Raw genomic sequence first — 20,639 nt, forward strand, 5'->3', positions numbered from 1 at the left:
GGTTTTGGTGCTTACATCTTGCAGTCACATAACCAGAAAGAAGACAGATGTAGTATTTACAGGAGGAAGACAGTAATATTGTACGCCAGGTGGCACATAGCTGAACTATTTTCAGAATGCTGCCTCAATGGAGCAGGCTTGTGGCTGCCATCTAAGATTGGAAACTCTTGTACCTAAAATGGTTCTGAAACCAGAAGGCATGACCCCATAACACAAACATGCGGCATTCCCTGCCCTGCAGGGCATTTACTAGGAGACGAGCAAACAACTTGGACACTTTCCCTTCAAGAAATATATATATATTCATTACAATAAATACATCTTCAAGTTATATATAAAAAAGTAGTGCATTAACTGTTCACTTAAGACAAGTCGAAAGCAAATTTGGCCCCATTTGAGCCTACAGAAGGTGATACAAGTTCATATTGCACTCAACCCTGGGCGTACTAGTGAAGGTCAAGCTGGAGAAAGAGGCCGACTCCTTTGACCTAGAAGACACTCTGTGCCACACATTTGTGGCTCTTCTGCCAGTTTGTGAGGTAGAGCAAAGCTCACAGCATTTCAACACTGCTGCCAAGTCCCTGCTTAGGGTGATTTGGGGCGGGGGCCTGGGCGCTTCAGAAACACTTAAGAAAAGCACGTTGTAGCTTCTGGCCCTTCCCTTTGAAGATGAAAAAGAACACTGTTTGACTTCCTCAAACCCCGTTTGCAAATCTACTCAGAAGTAAGCTTCAGCAAATGCAATAGGACTTACTCCCAGATTAGCATGCATAGGATTGGAGCCTTCCAGAGCATTTTTCAGACAGCTTCTCGTCCTGCAATGATGGAGGCTCTCTCCAGTTTCCACTGCCAGTCCAGTGACAAGAAGTATCCCTCCCCTCTTAAAACTGCTTCACCCATTGGCTTTATTAATCTGACTTTTAGTGGTATTAAAAAGTATGTCTGTTGTGTTTGCTCCTGTTCTTGGTCAAAAAGGTATACTTCAGCCCCTCTGGAGGGCAGAGTCATGTTCATTCTTCCACTGAAGACTCCTCAGGTTGGTATATGTAGGGCAGGATGGAGATCAGAGCCTCCTCAATTGAGAACAAGTGCTCATCTTCTACCTGAGGGCAAAAGTAGCGCATGAAGTCTGCCAACCGCAGCAGGTATTCTATATTGTGGCCAGAACGACCGCTGGAAACTATTATTTGAGCTGCAATGTCCTCTTCAGATGCTGGACCAAGGTAGGAGGGATTCTGCGGGGTTGCAATGTAAACCAGGGCTAGGATAGGCTCATCAGTCTCTTTATCCTGGGGGTGGAACTTCACCAGCTTGGTGTCGTAGCCTCCAAGCACGGCTTCCCGCATATTTAAATATTTGAGCGAAGCAGCAATTTGATCACCACGGAGTTCATAGGCAACACCCCATGTGCAACCCTGCAATGAATAAAAAATTTTGACAAGGATTACTTGCTGTGACAGAGGCAGAAACAGAATCATATGCATCATTATATTCTGGAAGCTGATGAAACTCCTGTTTTTTACGTAAACCTGTTAACTAGGTCACACAAGGCTCCTAAAAGCGCTGGTCAGGGATGGATAAATGTCTCTTCAAAAGAAAGCACCATTATCCTTGTTGTGACAATTCCTTTTGTGACATGAAAGGAGAGCACAGATAGATTTTCTGATCACCTTGTCCATCGCTTTTACATTTTTATTCTGAAAACTCATGCAGAAACAAGCTTATTGTTCTCAGAAAGACTACAGATTGGTCCAAAATGCATCTGATCAGCTGTGTTTTGCTCCTCAATTATGTCTCAGACTTAAACTTTCAGTGGGTCTATAACTGTATAATAAACGATAGAGACTTTAATTTCCACACAAAGACATTTTTGACAATTTTCTGCTCATTTTACTACATGTCTTGGTAACAAAGAAATACTAAGACTTGCTCACAGAGCAGTCCTTACCAACTGAAGCAATTTTGCATTTCCTCATCTCCTGTCCAGCTATGCATAACATACAGCTTGCTGCCAAGTCCAATCTCATTTTAAAGGACTTTGAGGCAGGCTGGAGAAGTCAGAGACCACTAAATTATAAAAACACTGGCTATTCCTTCCACTCCAGCCTACCCACTGAGTGATTAATCCAATCGGCTCTTACAGAGGCTCCAGGAAGGACATGGCACCATTGACTCAACCACATACCAAATATTTTTCAGCAACTATCTTGTAGGATGTCTCAAATATTATCTCAGTTTTCTCTCATCACCTGAAGATAAGCCCATGTTCATGGTCCCTTACTATATACACAGCATCCCACTATCCCAACTGCCTAATTGTTTCTTGAGGCATTTTGGGCATCCTCCTAAAGCCATAGAAACAACAAATGCTACCTGCCTAGCTGCAGCACTATGACGAACCTCCCCTTCTCCCTCTAAAGGGGAGCTGGTGAACTCTTTTAGAACTGTTCTGGATTATGCCCAGAAGAACCCAGCTTAAGCCTTGCTTTACAGGTGTGTTGAATGAATTGGATAAATAACTTACCTCATAATCCTCTTGGAGGGTGACCACTCTACCAGGCTAAACAGGAGAGGAAAGGAAGGGAGAGGAAAGTCAGAGTTAACACACAGTATCAGATATCCACCCGGAAAGCGCAAGCGAAGCACCGCCACACCCAAGGATGCTCCACAAGGAGACCCGCACAGCGCCAGCACTGCAGGCCAACCACACAGGAGGCACAAGCTGCTCTCCAGCAAGCACATGGGCAATGCCAAGCCAAGGGCAAAAGGGGTCGTGCGGATCTGCAGCCCCTCTTCAAACCAGCTCCCTCAGCAGCAAATGCTGCTTATAAGCTACCCATCCCTTCCAAACCTGGACCACCACCCGGGTCGCCACCCACAGGCATTCTTCCCAAGAGAGACCCAGAATAGAGAGGCGCCCATCCATCACTCCCACCCCCGCCTCGAGGGAGACCCAGGATAGAGGTACCCACCCATCACCCCCATCCCGAGAGACCCAGGACAGAGAAGCGCCCACCCATCACCCCAATCCCGAGAGAGACCCAGGACAGAGACGCGCCCATACATCACCCCCGCCCCGATCTCCGCCCCCCCCCCAAGTAAAGGGGCGCCCCCTCTCACCATCTTCTCGCTGCCTCGGTGGAAGGTGTCTCCTTGCCAGAAGCGGCGGGTGTAGCCGCGGATGAAGCCCACTTTGCGCGACGTGAACTCGAAATCGGGTCTCCACACCAGCGAGCCGTAGCCGAAGACCCACAGCGGGGATTTGGGCGGCCCGCCCTCCGCGGCGGCCAGGTCTTCCTCCTGCTGCGGTCGCCCAAGGGGGCGCTCCCCTCCGCTGGGAGGAGGAGGAGGAGGAGGATGCGGGTGCAGCGGCAGCGGATCCCGCTTCATGGCCCCGCGCGAGGAACCCGGGAAGCAGCCTGCGCCTTGGAAGCGGCAGCGCTGGACCTGCGCTCCGGGGAAGGAGGCTGCCCGGGAGAGAAGGTGGCAAATGCTTGGCACGGTGGCTGGCGGCGAGGAGGCAAGAGCAAAGCGGACGCTTCCACGATTAACTGTGCGCCTCCTGCATCTCCAGCCTCTTTAAATACCAGCTCGCCGGGCAAGCCCCACCCAGCTGTCATGGAATTCTGGCGGCTCTCCAATCAGCGCCTCCGGCGTCACGGTAGCCGCGCGTTCTCCCGCCTCTCTGGAATCTGGATTGCTCAGAGGGAGCTGTCGGTCACGGGCGGAGCGCGCGCGCCGATTGGGTTCCCCCCGCCGCCCGCTGCATCAAGCCGGGATGATGCAACTCGGCTGGAAGCTTTCGAGCAAAGGAGGCAGGTGATTGCATCAGGCGGTCCTTTCGGCTCGGCTGCGGGCGCAGCCAGGCGCGGGGCGGAGGATCGGGGTCAGCGGGGAGAAACCTGCTTTGGCGGGTGGCCCTAACGGGGTGCAAGTCTGTGCATCGGCTGCCGAGGGCATTTAGGGGCAGTAGTTTGCCCCCAGTTTATGCGCTGCACGTGATATAGAATACAGTACATATTGATCTCTGCCTAGCAGTGCTGATCGGCAGGACCCCTCCCCCCCTTGGCGGGAGGGTACCATGAAATCATATTGGCACCTCTAAAGGATGTGCGGAGAGGGGACTGGTTGTTTTAAATATCGAAATAAAAACGAGCAATGCAGAATACAAAGGAAAAGAGGCACCCTTTCCTCCATCTCTGGCATATTGCCCGGGCTGGACTAGATGGGCTTCCCAACTCTACCATGCCATAGTATTCTGTGGTAGATTACTATGGTAAAAGCAGCTGATGTCAATAGGTAGTAAAGGGGTTTGCTCCTTGTGATGGTTTCCGGCAGATAGCGCGGTGAAACAAGGCATTATTTAGGCCTGGCTTTTTGTTGTAAAAATGGTCGGGGGGGGGGATTTTGCCAAATTGGCAAATGTCAGGGGAAAACCTGGATGTATGGCAACATCCATCGGAAAAAGCATTGGAGACAGCTCAAAAAGCTTAAACCCCCCCCCCAAAAAACACAACAATTTGGGTTTGTTCCCAAAAAGAGCTCATCCAGTTTGGGGTGTCGGGAATTCTACTTTTTGAAATATACCAACCCTACGTTGAAATATACCAGCCCGGGTCAAAGGCACATCTCATGCACATTTACGTACACACACACAGGCTGGGGTGCTCAATGGTGCCCGTCTGGAGGCTTCACTCAGGACAAAAAAAACAAACAAAAACAAAACAGGCTAGCCCTCGCCCCAACTTCCCAACAGGCATCTTCATAAATCCTCCTTCTCATAAGACGATCTATATTCTCCAGCTAACAAGAAACCCACATGCAGGAGAACCATGGGCACCTTAGAGGTTGTTTGGCTTAAGCGCAAGAGCAGGATGGGTGTTGGCTTAGCATGGCCAGGCAGTTGCTGAGGCCCCAGAGCCCACTTGGAGGGCCTACTGGCTTGGATTTCCCCTTGGACGCTGAGGTGGCAAAACCACCACTGCAGGTGGTAGAGGCTGCCCTGTGATGTTTGACATTCACCCTGGATGAGAAGGATTGGGCTACTAGCCATGGTGGCTATGTAAGTTGTACCTCCACCTTTGGAGGCAGAACATCAACATCCCTGGATGTCAGTTGCTGAGGAGCATGAGTGGGGAGAGTGCTGTTGCACTCAGGTCCTGCTTTGAGACTTTCCATAGACCTCTGTGAGAACAGGATGCTGGATTTTGTGGGTCTTTGGCCTGATCTTATGTTCTTAGCACAGTGGAGAGATTTTTGCAGGAGCAACTGTCACTTCTACCCAGTCACTCACTCTCTCTCTCCCTGTGGGCACCACGAAGGGGAGCATTAGTCCTGCTGAGAAGAAGAATAGGGAGCCCACCAAAGGTATTTTGCTGAGGGCTTCTCATAACCTAGAACCAGGCCTGTGTCTCGTGTCACCATCTGCTCTCTATTCTGTGTCATCATCAGTTGCCGAACTGTTGCTTGATGCCAGCATAACAGTCAGTGGTGCTAGTAGCAGCTGCTGTGGGGGGTATCTGTGCTGAGATCTGGTCCTCATGGCTTCCTGAAGGGTTGTGCCACCTCAGCAGACAGTGGTAAGATGGAACTACTTGCCAGTGCTATTTTTCTAGAAAAAGAGATGCTGGAATTCACCACAAATGCCTCCTTTGTTCTCTTGCAATGCCACCCACCTGAGAGGTGCCATAACTGAGTTCCGGCGAGATCCGGCAAGTTCCGGCTGCAAAAAGCCATGCTACTACTAGCTAGGATTTAGGGGTGGGGTGCAGAAAATGCATGGGGATAATACAAAACGATTGCAAGAATCTGACCTTGCTTTTAGTCACTTGACCAAAATGAATGAATAAAATTGTTTGCTCACCAGTTTCTGCAAGGGTTGCCGGATGCATGGATAACAATGCCGTGGATGTGAGATGAAGTGAGTGGGCCAGGCACAGGATGTGGTTTCAATTTGCTCTGACAATGGTGTCAAGGTATTAGCCATCTCAATGGCAATGTGCAGCTCAGTGCTTGAATTATTGGGCATGGGGATACATCAATAAGCCCTACTGCCTGGCTCCTCCCATCCATTTTAATGAAACCATAGTTTCCCTGTTGCCTTCAGAAACTGTGGTTAAGGAGACTGTCACAAAAGAAAAGTAGGCTGGCCCTCCTCTGCCCAGCCTGTAATTCAAACATTGGTTCGGCATCAAGAGTAAAGATTGGTCTGAGAAATCTATAACGGCCTTTAAAGATAGTGGTCTGGAGATAATAATCAAGGCAAGAGAAAGGTCTGCATTATGAGTGCCCGTATATCTAATGATGAGGCACGAAGCACCTGGTAACCTAAATAGATCATGCAAGACTTAAGAGTTCCTGTGGGTTCAAAGACAACAGGCAGTGACGTGTTGGGTGTGGCCCCAAATTCTCCAATTTAGGCAGGCAGAGGAAGAAAGTTATGAAGAGGCAGAGGCTGAACTGCTCACTGACTAGACCCTACTAGGTCAAACATTTAAGTGGTGCATCTCAAGCACCTTGCTTATACTATGAGTGTTAACCTCTGTAGCAGCCCTCGGACAAGGTACAGAGCTGACTGGGCCCATTCTTGTTGCACCACAGAGAGAATTTGCAATAGCTTTTCAAGGTTTGTGTACTTTGCTTTAAAATGTGACTTCAGAATCATTTGGAAAAAAATATTAATGCTTCTATTTACTGAAAGTGATACTCAATTAAAATGTTCACATGAACACTTAGTCCATCACTTATTTAACTTCAAACCCATGGCTTCAGAACCTGTATTTCCATTTCTGAGGGGACAGCATGTTGCAAATGCCGAAATGCTAATACCTGCATTCAGAGTCCTGCCCGGCCATGTATCTTTATGGGTGACATGACATAAATTCTCCCTCAGTTTAATCTACTTCACAGGGGTTGATGTGAAGATAAAAGTGTAATTTGTATATGAAAAAGCCCTGTAGAAAGATCCTGTGACAATGAAAGCTGAATGGGAAAACTTTGAGACCCACTGTCCCTCATAACCACTTCCTAGTTTGGAATTCAGTTGTCAACTGCTCAGGGGGCAAAATGTCCCAAACTTTTGTATCACGGGTCAGCAAACTTTTCCAGCAAGGGGTTGGTCCACTGTCCCTCGGACCTTGTGGGGGGGGCGGACTATATTTTGAAAAAAAAATAATGAACGAATTCTTATGCCCCACAAATAACCCAGAGATGCATTTTAAATAAAAGCACACATTCTACTCATGTAAAAACACCAGGCAGGCCCCACAAATAACCTAGAGATGCATTTTTAATAAAAGGGCACATTCTACTCATGTAAAAACATGCTGATTCCCGGACCGTCTGTGGGCTGGATTTAGAAGGCTATTGGGCCGGATCCGGCTCCCGGGCCTTAGTTTGTCTACCCATGTTTTATATCATTGGATGAAAACAAATCCAGGCTGGCTCAAGTACTTGGGATTCTGGTATGCAGAGTCAGCAACAGACATGGTGCTTTGCAAGACCTGCATCTCAGTCAGGCTAGATTAGAATTTTTCTGTGAGAAATTGTTCCTCGCCAGGCTATAGTGGAGGAGTGGAATTACTGGCTCATATTTAGTAAACAAATTATCCCTCCAGGGTGAACATTCAGTGTGTTAGTTTCAGGTGACTGAGGCATATGCACAGGTATGGATTAGGCTTCTTTCTGACAACGGTGAATCACAGCCAAGCAAGAAGGCCACTTACAGAGCTGGGGTGATGCATCGGAACGGACTGTAACAAAAGCAATTATCTTCACTTCAGCTACAGACATCATACATCTAGAAGCAAGCTGAGGATGTTCCTGTGCTGGAGATTGCTGGACAGTGACCAGCTAAGAAACTTATATAGATAAACCAGAGTCATGGAGAGATCGTACTGTTCAGAGAACACTGACAGCGAGGTAACAACTGGCAGTGCAATGCAAACTCAGCTCAGTTTGGCCTGTCTTGCGTCAGCTTTCTGCTTGACGTTTATTCTTTCTAGTTAACTATCAAGACTTGGTGGAAAACCACTTGGTGGAAAACCACTTCCTTTCATAGGATTCCGGTTTGCGCAGTTTGTTGGGCAACTGCATGAACCTATGGAGTTAGAGTGAACCCATGTATAATAAATCAAACTAGCTGGGTTTTTTTTTAATAACAGCAATGTTTTTCATATAAGCAAATTATATTTACATAGGATAGATTCAAGCTGCTATTTTAACAAATCTTCCATATGTCTCAGAAAGGGTTTGGTTTTAAGGATTGGGTAGAAACTTGCAGCAATTGTATGGCTGCTTAGATGAAATTTCTCCTTCCCCCTTTCCTTGTTATGCAAATATAACAAACAAACAAACAAACAAACAAACAAACAAACAACAAAGTCAGCTTACATTAACAATAAAAATAATCCATCATTGCTGACTTAAAAGACAGGCATATATGTAAGCATTTTATATGTCCAAATAGATGCCCAGATTTATGAATATGATCATGATTCCAGCATTGCAGGGGCTTGGACTAGATGACCCCTGGGGTCCCTTCCAACTCTACAATTCTACAATTCGATTATTAATGATGTATACTAGTTATATGCCAAATTCATCCCTGGTACTATTGGAACCAGCTCCCAGGTCTTGTTCCTTTCTAAGGAATCAAGTTCAGCCTTCATGGCTTTTAGCCTTGGCTCTGCATCCTTTGAGGTTAACTCCTGGACCTCTTGGAAGCTTGAAGGTTCCCAAACCTTCTCTGAGTTACTAATCCCAACAGTGGCTCCTCGCACTGCCCCACAGGGCAGAGGATGCCCTCAGCCATAGTGGCACAATGGAGACTGGCCAAAGGTGAATATAAGGCCAGCACTTTACCTTGGGAGGCAGCAGTGGCAGGAGCAGGGCTGCTGCAACAAACAAGCCTTTGGGAGGCAGAGATGTGAGAGGGCATCAGAGGAGGGAGGGAAGGAAAGAGGGACTGAGGCCAGTGTTGCCGCGGCACCCCTGACCTAAGGTTACCAGATTTTTTTCAAAGAATCCGGGGACACTTTTTTTCCTTCTTTTGAAAAGAGAGGGAAAAAGTTATTTTTTAAAAAGAAAGAAAGACTGCTGAAAGACTCTCGTTCCCGGCTCGATTTGGGTCGCGAGATGTGTGTGTCAGCGGTTCCCTCAGTTGACGTGCTGGGCGTCCCCGGTTCCCCCTCAGCAGCAGCAGCAGCAGTCTCAGCAGCCCGGAGCCAGCCTGGTAGCGCAGTTGGTTCTGGCTGGCTTCAGGAGCTGCTCGCTACCGTGGCGCCCGCCATTTTGCCTCACCGGAAGTCCCAATATGATGTGTCTTCTGCTGTTGAACCAATCATGCAACATTCATTCCCTACTAATAAATCCACAACACTTAAAATATAAATCCGGGGACATTAAATGAAATCCGGGGACATTCCGGGGACGGATTTTGTCTGGGGGCAGATTTGTAAATCCAGGGACTGCCCCAGGAAATGGGGACGTCTGGTAACCATACCCTGACCATTATTCAAGGCACCTCAGAATGCCATAGCATAATGGTTGAAAACCTCTGCTCTACATTGTTGTTGCTTTTTAAAAAGAAAGCTACTTGTGCCTTTGGCATGCATATCTAGCACATAAGATTGTTCAGGTGTGTGGAAGGCCCACAACTAATAGGCTAGCCATATACTTGAGGGAGTTCACTTTCTCTAAATGGCACCTATTTGCCTGCAAGTAACTACTGGACTGAGGAGATTAATTGTCCTAGACTAGGACCAATTATTCAGGGCGGGGAAAGGGAGGAATGGCTCCTTCCTCCAAAGGTAAGCTCATGATTCAGGAAACATGCAGAGAAACGGGTCGTGTCCTTTCAACCTCAAATTTATCTCAGTAAACATATGGAGAACTTGCAGGTAATCAACTGTGGTACAGAGGAATAAAGGTGTTATACAGTATTTGCTCATCCTGGAAGCTTTTCCCCCTCCTTGGAGTTTCATTAGTCCCAAACTGTATTTAAACCCCAGAGCTTCAATGGTTGGGTAGCTCACAAGCTCCAACAGGAGCCTCCCTCCCGCTTTTGCCCCTCAGCTATTTCAAGGATCACATCTGCTCTTTACAAGCCATGGACCAAAGGAAGGGGTGAGAGGTTTCTGCTGCCTGGCTGGTATAGAATTTTATGGGGAGATTACCTCTCCCCATAAATTTATTACATTTTTATATTTTGCTGGAAGAGTGACTGGGGAAACGCAGCCAGATGGGCAGGGTATAAATAAAATAATAATATTAATAACAACAACAACCTCATGCAGAAAATGAATCTTAGCAACCTTAACAAATGACATTTCCCAGGATTCTTTGGGGGAAGCCATGCCAGTTAAAGTGATATAGAAGTGCTTTAAATGTTTGGTGCAGATGTGACTTGAAAGTCTCTTGATTCATGAATTAATATGTTGTCAGCTTTGCCTCTGAAGGTTACAAACAAGGTGACTATTCCTGTTTTTGTGACCTTTTCTACTCTAGTTTCACTATTTGTTTCTTTTAACGAGCCAGACTACCTTTAATGAGCCAGCTAACTTCTGACACAGCACTAAGATAAACCAGCTTCTCTCAGCAATGCCATATTATCCAAACACGACAGGCTAGCATCTTTGACACATGAGTTCCTGCGAAGGGAAATGCCCATTTCTTTTGTAGATCATTGAAGGTAAGCAGCCAGTCTGTTCTTGTGATGCTTGATGGACCTGAGTCATTCATCTGAAACGCAAGATAAGGTTTCAGAATGAAACATAAATAAAACTGAAGCCATGTGCAGAAAGCCTGAGAGAAAGAAAGCTTGTCCATAAGCTTAAGAAAACAAACAGCACCATTTCTTCTTTCTAGTTTGTGAATCGAATCATGAGCTTACCTTTGGAGGAAGGAGCCAGTGTGGTGTAGTGGTTAAGAGCGGTAGTCTCGTAATCTGGGGAACCAGGTTCGCGTCTCCGCTCCTCCACATGCAGCTGCTGGGTGACCTTGGGCCAGTCACACTTCTCTGAAGTCTCTCAGCCCCACTCACCTCACAGAGTGTTTGTTGTGGGAGCGGAAGGGAAAGGAGAATGTTAGCCGCTTTGAGACTCCTGAAGGGGAGTGAAAGGCGGGATATCAAATCCAAACTCTTCTTCTTCTTCTTCTTCTTCTTCTTTATAGTGAGCTGAAATTCATGACTCAGAATGATTTACAGTGGTACCTTGGTTCTCAGACTTAATCCGTTCCGGAAGTCCATTTCAAAACCAAAGTGTTCCAAAACCAAGGGGCACTTTCCCATAGAAAGTAATGCAAAATGGATTAATCCGTTCCTGACTTTTAAAAACAACCCCTAAAACAGCAATTTAACATGAATTTTACTATCTAATGAGACCATTGATACATAAAATGAAAGCAATAATCAATGTACTGTACTATAAAATAAATAAGACAGTATTGTAGATGATTAAAATTAAAATTATTATTTTTTCTTACCTGCACTGATGATAGTCATTGTTTGGATGGGGGGCTTTTATCCATCTCCACAGTCACACAATCAATCAATCAGTAGCTGAACTGGGTTCCACACAGTCACAAAAACAAATTAACCAAAAAAGCCTCAAAAACAAAAACACAAAATAAATAGCAAAAACAAAAGCGCCGAACTTAATCCATTCCGGAAGTCCGTTTGACTTCCGAAATGTTTGAAAACCAAGGCGCAGCTTCTGATTGGTGCAGGCACCCTGGAAACAATAACTGACAGCTGCACTGAACATTCAGCTTCCGAAAAAACTTTTGAAAACCGGAACACTTACTTCCAGGTTTTTGGCATTTGGAAACCAAGGCGTTTGAGTACCAAGGTGTTTGAGAACCAAGGTACCACTGTATAGCCATGATCACAGGCATGGCTGGCTAGGCATCGCAGCCTCCGTGCACTCCTTGGTTTACCCCAGGGGTTGGCAAGGCTTACCTTGCCTGGGCTGGTTCACTGCCACGGAGCCCCCTCCGTGGTCTGGATTGCAGGCTGGTGCAATTTCTAGCATCTGCGTCCATGCAGACGTGATTTCCTGCATCTGTACATGCGCAGATGCAATTTCTGGTGACGGGAAAGCTGCACTGGTTTAGCACAGTGCGTGGGGACTTGTCTAGTGGGCAGCTTGGTTTGAGGGCAGCTCGTTGGCTGGTAAAACGACCCCCATAGGCCACTTGTTGCCCATGGGCCTTAGACCCCCGGTTTACCCATTCTTCAGATAATAATAATAATAATAATAATAATAATAATAATAATAATAATAATACAGTATTGCATTTGCCATTCCCCTTGCCCCAGCAATCTTTTTGGTTGTGGAACTGCAATGGACCTTCTACACTATTGTAATTGTTATACGAAAAGTTTGAGGTTGGCTTTTACAGCCCAGCTCCCATCAAGGGATTCCCCTAAGAATGGATGGAACCAGACAAAGCAAGGCAGATGTTTATTTTCCTGTTGCAACAGTGTCACCTTCCCCCGTCCCGCCCCACCACTTGCAAGGAGGTGAGGAGGACCCACAACAAAGGTGTGTCTCCAGGTATTGCTGTGAAACACTTCCCTGTCTGAAACCCCAGAGAGCCACTGCTGATCAGTACAGTATGGGAAAAAAGAGGATGATGAGGCAAATAAACTTGAATAGTAAAACAGTAAAGATGTGTGGATCCTAAAACAAAACACTGAACACACAATACAGATAGTGTTATAAAAGTTACGTATGGAAGTACAGTGGTACCTCGGGTCAGTGGCGTAGCGTGGGGGGTGCAGGGGGGGCCGGCCGCACCGAGCGCAACATCTGGGGGTTAGGGCAAATCCACGGGTTAGGGGGCGCAAATCCACGGGTTAGGGGGCGCAAATTACTTGCCTTGCCCCGGGTGCTGACAACCCACGCTACGCCACTACCTCGGGTTACATACGCTTCAGGTTACAGACTCTCTTAACCCAGAAATATTACCTCGGGTTAAGAACTTTGCTTCAGGATGAGAACAGAAATCGTGCAACGGCAGCAGGAGGCCCCATTAGCTAAAGTGGTGCTTCAGGTTAAGAACAGACTTCCAGAACGAATTAAGTACTTAACCTGAGGGACCACTGTACCCAGAACCACAGTATAAATTGGAATGATTTTGTTTTCTGCTTGTCATGGCCTCCCCTCCAAAGGACAGCGTAATAAAGTACATATGTAATTCTGGGGCCAGGGGATGCCAAGTAGTTTTGATCAGGGCATACCCTCCAACATTTCTCCAATGAAAACAGGGACATCCCATTCTATAATGCTGATTTTACTATTGATAACCCACACATCTTACTGGGTTGCCCCAGCCACTCTGGGCAGCTTCCAACATATATAAAAACATAATAAAACACTAAACATTAAAAATCTTCCCTATACAGGATTGCCTTCAGACAGTTCGGGGGTTGAATAACTCCATACCTTACAACATTTCTCCAATGAAAATAGGGACATTCTAAGACACGGGTAGTGCTGTGGGTTAAACCACAGAGCCTAGGGCTTGCTGATCAGAAGGTCAGTGGTTCGAATCCCCATGACGGGGTGAGTTCCTGTTGCTCGGTCCCAGCTCCTGCCCACCTAGCAGTTTGAAAGCACGTCAAAGTGCAAGTAGATAAATAGGTACCACTCCAGTGGAAAGGTAAACGGTGTTTCCATGCGCTGCTCTGGTTCACCAGAAGTGGCTTAGTCATGTTGGCCACATGACCCGGAAGCTCCCTCGGCCAGTAAAGTGAGATGAGTGCCGCAACCTCAGAGTGCCGCAACCAGAGTGCCGGGTCAGGGGTCCCTTTAAGCAGTGGCAGAGCATATGCCCACACTGCTGAGGGTGGGCACACTCCCAAGGGGCACGGGGAGCGGAGGGTGCCCTCCCAGGCGCAGGAGAGCCACTTGGGTGCACAGAGCGGTGCGTTTGCCCTGCAGCCAGGGGTGGAGTAAGCAGCACATGAGGGTGGAGTGAGCTGCTGATGGTGGACATTCGGTGCACCACTTGCCCACGATTCCCAAGCCTCCCCCAGCTGTCAAAACAAAGGGGGAAGGGGGGAATGCCTCCGGCAAAGCGGCGCAGCTCCCCTCTTCCCCCGAAGGCTCAGGGTAGGCTTGGGAGGGCATGCCCAGGGCGGTCTGCCCCCACTGCATCCCCCTTCCTCCGCCTCTGATCCTAAGGAAAAGTGGGACATTCCAGGATCAAATCAGAAAGCGGGACAGCTTCTCTAAATTAGGGGCGTCCCTGGAAAATAGGGATACTTGGAGGGTCTCTCAGGGGCAGCATTTTTTTGTTTAGAAGGGGTTGGAGGCTAGCAAATTCAGTTCCATTGTGCATTGTCTCGCTTCTGCATGAGCTGAGGCCAGGGAGAGGGCTTTCCAATGTGGGGCAGAGGCTCTGCTTCTCCTTCCTCTCAGCCCATCAGCCTGTGTCCTGGTTTCTGTATGGGAGGCAGCAAGTGAGGAGAATAAGCAGAGGACTCTAAGTGTTGTTGTTCACATTCTGAGGAAAGGAGGAGGAGGCTTGAACAAGCTCTTCGTGTGCAGCCTATACATCAGCTCTGCAATCCATCATGAGTTTCCAGATTGCTTTGTAACATGTAGAAACAGGTATCATGTGGATCCTTTCCAACTTGAAAGAGGCCTAATTGGAAAGTGAGACACAGACGTCGGATGCACCTCTGTGGCTGGCGCTTGGGTCCGCTTTCCATGTAGTATTGGAGATCACGGCGGGGAGTGGTTTTGCAGAGGCAACAGTACTGTGAGTGCAATGTGTGAGCTCATCCTCATTCAATGGCTATGCGCACAAGAAGGTGAGGGCTTGGCCATATTCTCACTTGCTCTTTGTATCAGAGATATGGGCTAGAGCATGGGTAGGCAAACTAAGGCCCGGGGGCAGGATCAGGCCCAATTGCCTTCTAAATCCGGCTCGTGGACAGTCCAGGAATCAGCGTGTTTTTACATGAGTAGAATGTGCCCTTTTATTTAAAATGCATCTCTGGGTTATTTGTGGGGCATAGGAATTCGTTCATTCCCCCCCCCAAAAAAATATAGTCCGCCCCCCCACAAGGTCTGAGGGACAGTGTACCGCCCCCCTGCTGAAAAAGTTTGCTGACCCCTAGGCTAGAGAGCTCCTTGCTTGCATCTTCTCTTGCATGGGAAAAAGCATTTGCGGTGGATAAAATGGAATGAGGGAGACCATCATGCCTTCAAATGGAAACCAGCCAGCTTTAACCCCTGGGCTGCCAGTTGCCTGTCCTTACATATGCCTTCGCGTGTCTTCAGGTGCTACCAGGCCACAACATTTTGTCTAGACTGCTTGCTGACACATGCCTGTTAGTAATTGTTGGCATGTGTTCAGAAAGTTAAATAAAGAACAAACTAATTTTAAAAAACTTCCTTGTCTGGTCACGTGAAGCCACAGACAAGTGGGTGAGTGGCTTTTTACAAGCCTGCCTAACATGATATTATACTGTCCTGAAATAGATGCTTAGATGCATTGTATTTTGCAGAGAGTGTCTCAGCAGCTCCTGCCAGCTCTAGGCAGCATTACCAATGGTCAGAGATGATGGGAGTTGTAGTCCAACCTCACCTGGAGGACACTACATTAGGTATCCTTGATTTAAGATATTCAGTTTAGCTTGGTTACCACTATCCTACTCTCTTCTAGCTTAGTTACCAGTGCCACTACTACTTTCTGGAAATCCAAGGTACGTGTTTGACTTTGCTCACATTTACTTTTCCAGAAGATCACGAATTCCAGCATTACTTTCCCCAAAGTTCATGCTACATTGCTAGATAACTGTGCCCTCCTGGTTAAGGTTGAATCAAAGACAGCAGATCCCCCTCAACATTTTACACTTCTTGAAAGAAGAAGTTGTCAGCAAGGTATGTCAGAGATTTTTGTTTTTGCTGGCATCCTACAGAATTGGGTGCTGGATCAGGGAGAGGAGGGTGAAAATCTCTCTTAATGCTCACAGAGTGACCTTGGGCCACTCACTATCCTCCCAGATTAATATTCACAACATCGTTGTGAGAAACAACCTAACTCCTCCCACACTGTCAGTGTCTCCAGAATGTCACTAGTTTGCAGGAGGGGTCCAAGTGTATCCCGGAAATGTAGGTTTGTGCAATTAAAGTGGGCGAAAGCACTCTGTTGCCCTAGCACAACAAATCCACTTTTAAAATGAATAAATAAATGGATTTTTTGTGGTTTGGAAAGTGACAAGCCAATCTCCTGAAAGGTGTGGGATAAACAAATGATTTATAGGAAGATGTAGAAATACAGTGCAAGTACATCGAAATGAATGCTCATTGTCATATGACACTCCCCAACCTCAGTAAACAAATCAGACAAATGTTCAATAGACTGGACATGGCGTAAGCTTTGTGTAAGCAAATAAGCACAAACATTCAGTAAACAGGACTTCTGGCAGAGCCCTGTGCTTCTTGGATGAGAATACTAACCAACTAACAGCAGCACAAACATGGCCAGCATTGGCACCTATCTGAAATATTATGTACCATGAAAATAAGCCCTTGCTGCATTTTGGCCTGTTTGGGGAGCAGAGCCCTGGCTTCCCAATTTTCTGTGCTTCCCCAAATGAATAAAACTCAGGAAAAGGATTCCTAATTGCATGATAAACTAGCAGAGCTTGTTCCCTTTTTTTCCAGATGGTTGAATTGAGCTAATGGAGCAACAAGATCACCCTGGACAACTCATTCCCAGGACTGAGCCTTTGCATCATGCTTCATGGATTGGGGAGGGCGTTCCCAGCATCTGGCAAGGTTGGGCAGTAGTCCATGGATGTCTGAAGGGCCACCAAGACACGTTCTGGTTTTAGTACCCCGATTGGATCTCTCTCCCTTCTGCTGTCTGAGCAGGTTTCTTGTGAAAGCATCACAAACAATGCCGTTTTACCGGGAGAGGAATAAAAAGCTTGGAGACAGCATTTCACTGCCTTCAGGCTGAGGTTCCTATCCTATGTGAGGGTTTGCTTCACTTCTGTTCTTGCTTGATCACTGGTCCTCAGTGGGAAAGGTTAATAAAGGACTGTGAGAATTAGCAAAAGGTAGGGCAAAGAGGAGGAGCAGATCTCTTACCCAGGGGCAAATCCTTGACTGCCTCTTGCCCACAGAAACCTGACACTGGTCTTAGAGATTGGAGATCCTATTTCAGCACCAGAGGCTTCTGCATAAATTGGCCCACTGCACAGCTGCCCAGACACCAAGGACGATTGCAGAAGCAACGAGAGTCACACAATCTGTTGGTACCAGAGTGTCCTGGAATAAAGGAAACTGCCTTTTCAAATATTATTGCCAACTGCCGACCTTCTGATCGGCAAGCCCTAGGCTCTGTGGTTTAACCCACAGCGCCACCCGCATCCCATTTGTGCCTCCCTACCGCCACCCTTAATATTGAGATACAGAGCAGAGCAGTACAGTCTGCATGCAAAGCTTGGCTATCAAAGTTCTGCTCTTCAGATGGAAGTTGGAGGCAGATTTGGCCCCATTCTCCCCTCATGCATTGGCTATGAAAGTGCCCACTTCTTCTCCGTGCTGCTAAAATCATCACCTGCTGTTTTCTGCACCTCTGTTTAAGGCCAAGAGGAGGCCAGGCTGCTTTTGTTGTTGCTTTCCTGGACAGCTGGCAACCCCTACCCCGCACTCCACCATCAGACTCACATGTTGGAAGATGTTGGCTAAAGTAGCTGTACACCTCATAATGGAATATGAGAGTCACAACATGAACGAAGAATAGTCATGGCATTATATAACCATCCTTCTGGCATGTGTTTTCTGAGCGTAGTATGATTGTGCTCTTCACTGGGTGCAGGTGACACAGCGGTGTCAGGATTGCATCATGCTGCAGGCCCTGGCAGTTTTAGGACCCAAAAGTACCCTGCTCCGAATCCAGCTGAGCCAACCTTCTGCTCCTCAGGAGCTGCTTCAATCCGATGTACACTCAGTTTTTCCAGGACTCCACCTCCCCGCAGGGTGATAATGGATGTTCCCTCTTTCTCAGCTGCTGTAGCAGGCTGTTTTGAAACCAGTTCCAGCCTTCAGTTACTCATAGCTTACTGTTAAGTAAATAACCCTTTTTCTCACTTCCTGATCTTTGTGGCAAAGCCATTCTTTTGCTTTGATAATTCTTTTCCCTCAGTACAACTGTTTAGGCTGTGTACACACCATGCATTTAAGACATCCCCCACAAGAATCCAGCAACTGTAACTTATAATAATAGTAATAATAATAATATAATTTATTATTTATACCCCGCCCATCTGGCTGAGTTTCCCCAGCCACTCTGGGCAGCTTCCAATTGAGTGTTAAAAACAATACAGCATTAAATATTAAAAACTTCCCTAAACAGGGTTGCCTTCAGATGTCTTTTAAAGAGAAGATAGCTGCTTATTTCCTTCACATCTGAAGGGAGGGCGTTCCACAGGGTGGGCGCCACTACCGAGAAGGCCCTCTGTCTGGTTCCCTGTAACCTCACTTCTCGCAATGAGGGAACCGCCAGAAGGCCCTCGGCGCTGGATCTCAGTGTCCAGGCTGAACGATGGGGGTGGAGACGCTCCTTCAGGTATACAGGGCCGAGGCCGTTTAGGGCTTTAAAGGTAGCACCAACACTTTGAAGTGTGCTCTCCTTTGCAGAGCTACAATTCCCAGCACCCTTAGCAAACTACACTTCACAGGATTATTCTTCGGGTGCAGGGAGAAATGTGCTTTATAAATGCTTCAAATGTATGGTGTGTATTCAGCCTTAAGAGGGAAGGAGAGACTGGCTGTGTAGACATTACCGGTTTAAAATGTGCTGAGGTTTTTTCTTGCTGCATTTCAAGTCTGATTTGCCCATCACTATACCCCTCAGCATGGGTTGAGGTGTATTGAAATCACCTGCTATTTGCCCATTTCATCACCCAATGGAAATGCCATGTTGGTTTCCCTGCCCTTGTCTCCACCCCCCAATAATCCCCTCCTCCCGATAATCTGGGCAGAATGGAGGGTTGTGCAAATGTACACACCTGGGATTCAGTTACAGGTAGGTAGCCATGTTAGTCTGCCATAGCCGAAACAAAATAATAATAATAATAATAAATTTAAATAAAATAATAATTAAAAAAATCCTTCCAGTAGCACCTTAGAGACTTAGTTGGTCTCTAAGGTGCTACTGGAAGGAATTTTTTTATTTTGTTTCGACCTGGGATTCAGTGTCAGTTGAATAAGCATACCATGCTCAAGTTGACCTGAAACTGGCTTGAAGGAAACTACATCAGAACACAGTCTTTTTCCAGAAACCATGAGATGGCTCTGGATCCTGGGCAAGTTTGTGTGTACATGAATTCAAAAACAAACAGCAGGAGCGTACTGGAGCCAGAGTAAATGGCAGTGTGTACACAGCCAGAGGGGGAGCGAAATAAGCAAGATGTTTAGCATTGTTGATGTCAGTTGTGCACTGGGCCTCTCCAGGTGGCAAGCACTTATCTGCTCTCTCTTTTCTGAGGACATCTCAGCACTCCTAGTGAGAAACCCAGCCACAAATAGTCATCCTTGATGTCACCTTGTGATTTGTCAGCTGTATTGATGTTTAGTAATGATGTAGCCTTCCCTCTTAGAAGTGCATTATGTAACTGCAGAGAGAGAAGGCTTTCTCAGGACTGACACCCTGGCTTTGTTATATCTTCCCTAAAGGGGTATAATCTTTACAATCTTTTTGGCACCAGGTTAAGACATCATTATTTACCCAGGCATTTTAATTCCCCAGGGTGCTTTGTAAGTTTTGACCTGTTCTCATTTACTATGGCTACAAACATTTGTGTTTTATTATACTGTACAGCAGTATTTCAAATTAATTTATTGCTTGTCTTGTTGAACACCGTCCTGGAAATTGGTTTTGATGAAGGTGGTATAGAAACGTTTTAAATAAATAAATAGCAGCTAGCGTCTGACAGCTCACTAATTCCCAAAACAACCCAGTGAGGTAGGCTACTGTTGTTATCTTAAAAAGCAGATAGGCAGTGGACACTGAGAGAGAGAGTGCCCTATCTAAAAGCCACTCTGGACTTTCATGGCTGTGGTAAAATGTTAACCAGGGACTTTGTGGCCCACAGCTCATTCTCTTAAGCAGCTCCCAATTACAATTACTTCCCCTTCTTCAAGCACTTATGAACCACTTAAACATTACCACTATGACCACTGCATCATCAAGGTCTCAGGTATCATCAGATCTGAGCGTCATCTAATTTTCACTAGTAAAGCAATTTGCTACCAGAAATGTGTGATTTAAGTTTCAGCTCCCCGAAGGCAGTACATTGCTATTACATCATCGTGGAAAGTGGAGATTGTCTAGGAACTGTTTCTGTGGGGGTAAATGTATGTGAACAGTAAAGGAACTGATAAGTAGTTGCTCTAATAGAGAAAGAGGAGTCATTTTGTGAGCGTGACATAGATTATTACACATAATTATTATGTAATGTTCATCACAGGGTGCATACCTGGAGAGAAAGGAAAGCGTAGCCCCTGAGGGGGAAGATCATCTTTTTATGAGTCAGGGTTCACCTCAGAAACAGTCCCAGTGACATAAATAGTAAGATCATAATTTCAGGTGAAAGAATCATTGAGATGGTC

The 20,639-nt window shown here is 46.6% G+C and overlaps 1 protein-coding gene across 1 annotated transcript; it reads right to left on the reverse strand.

Annotated features, from left to right (window-relative positions):
* Positions 1-283: 283 nt before the first annotated feature.
* Positions 284-3,560, reverse strand: CHAC1 (ChaC glutathione specific gamma-glutamylcyclotransferase 1). The gene is made up of 3 exons (XM_083580189.1): positions 3,121-3,560; positions 2,525-2,560; positions 284-1,415 (listed from the first exon to the last, which is right to left on the reverse strand). Exons 1-3 carry the CDS (start codon positions 3,388-3,390, stop codon positions 1,011-1,013), a joined length of 711 nt encoding a protein of 236 aa, XP_083436315.1. The 5' UTR covers positions 3,391-3,560; the 3' UTR covers positions 284-1,010.
* Positions 3,561-20,639: the final 17,079 nt, after the last annotated feature.

The sequence above is a fragment of the Podarcis filfolensis genome (assembly GCF_964270895.1).
Source record: "Podarcis filfolensis genome assembly, chromosome: 1".
Taxonomy (NCBI): domain Eukaryota; kingdom Metazoa; phylum Chordata; class Lepidosauria; order Squamata; family Lacertidae; genus Podarcis; species Podarcis filfolensis.

What these genes read in the sequence shown, in the direction of transcription:
- CHAC1 (XM_083580189.1), bottom strand. Translation starts at nt 3,390, where the DNA reads ATGAAGCGGGATCCGCTGCCGCTGCACCCGCATCCTCCTCCTCCTCCT. An exon ending in ACCGAGGCAGCGAGAAGATG is followed by an intron (nt 2,561 to 3,120) that starts GTGAGAGGGGGC and finishes TCTCCTGTTTAG; the next exon opens with CCTGGTAGAGTGGTCACCCT. An exon ending in CCCTCCAAGAGGATTATGAG is followed by an intron (nt 1,416 to 2,524) that starts GTAAGTTATTTA and finishes TATTCATTGCAG; the next exon opens with GGTTGCACATGGGGTGTTGC.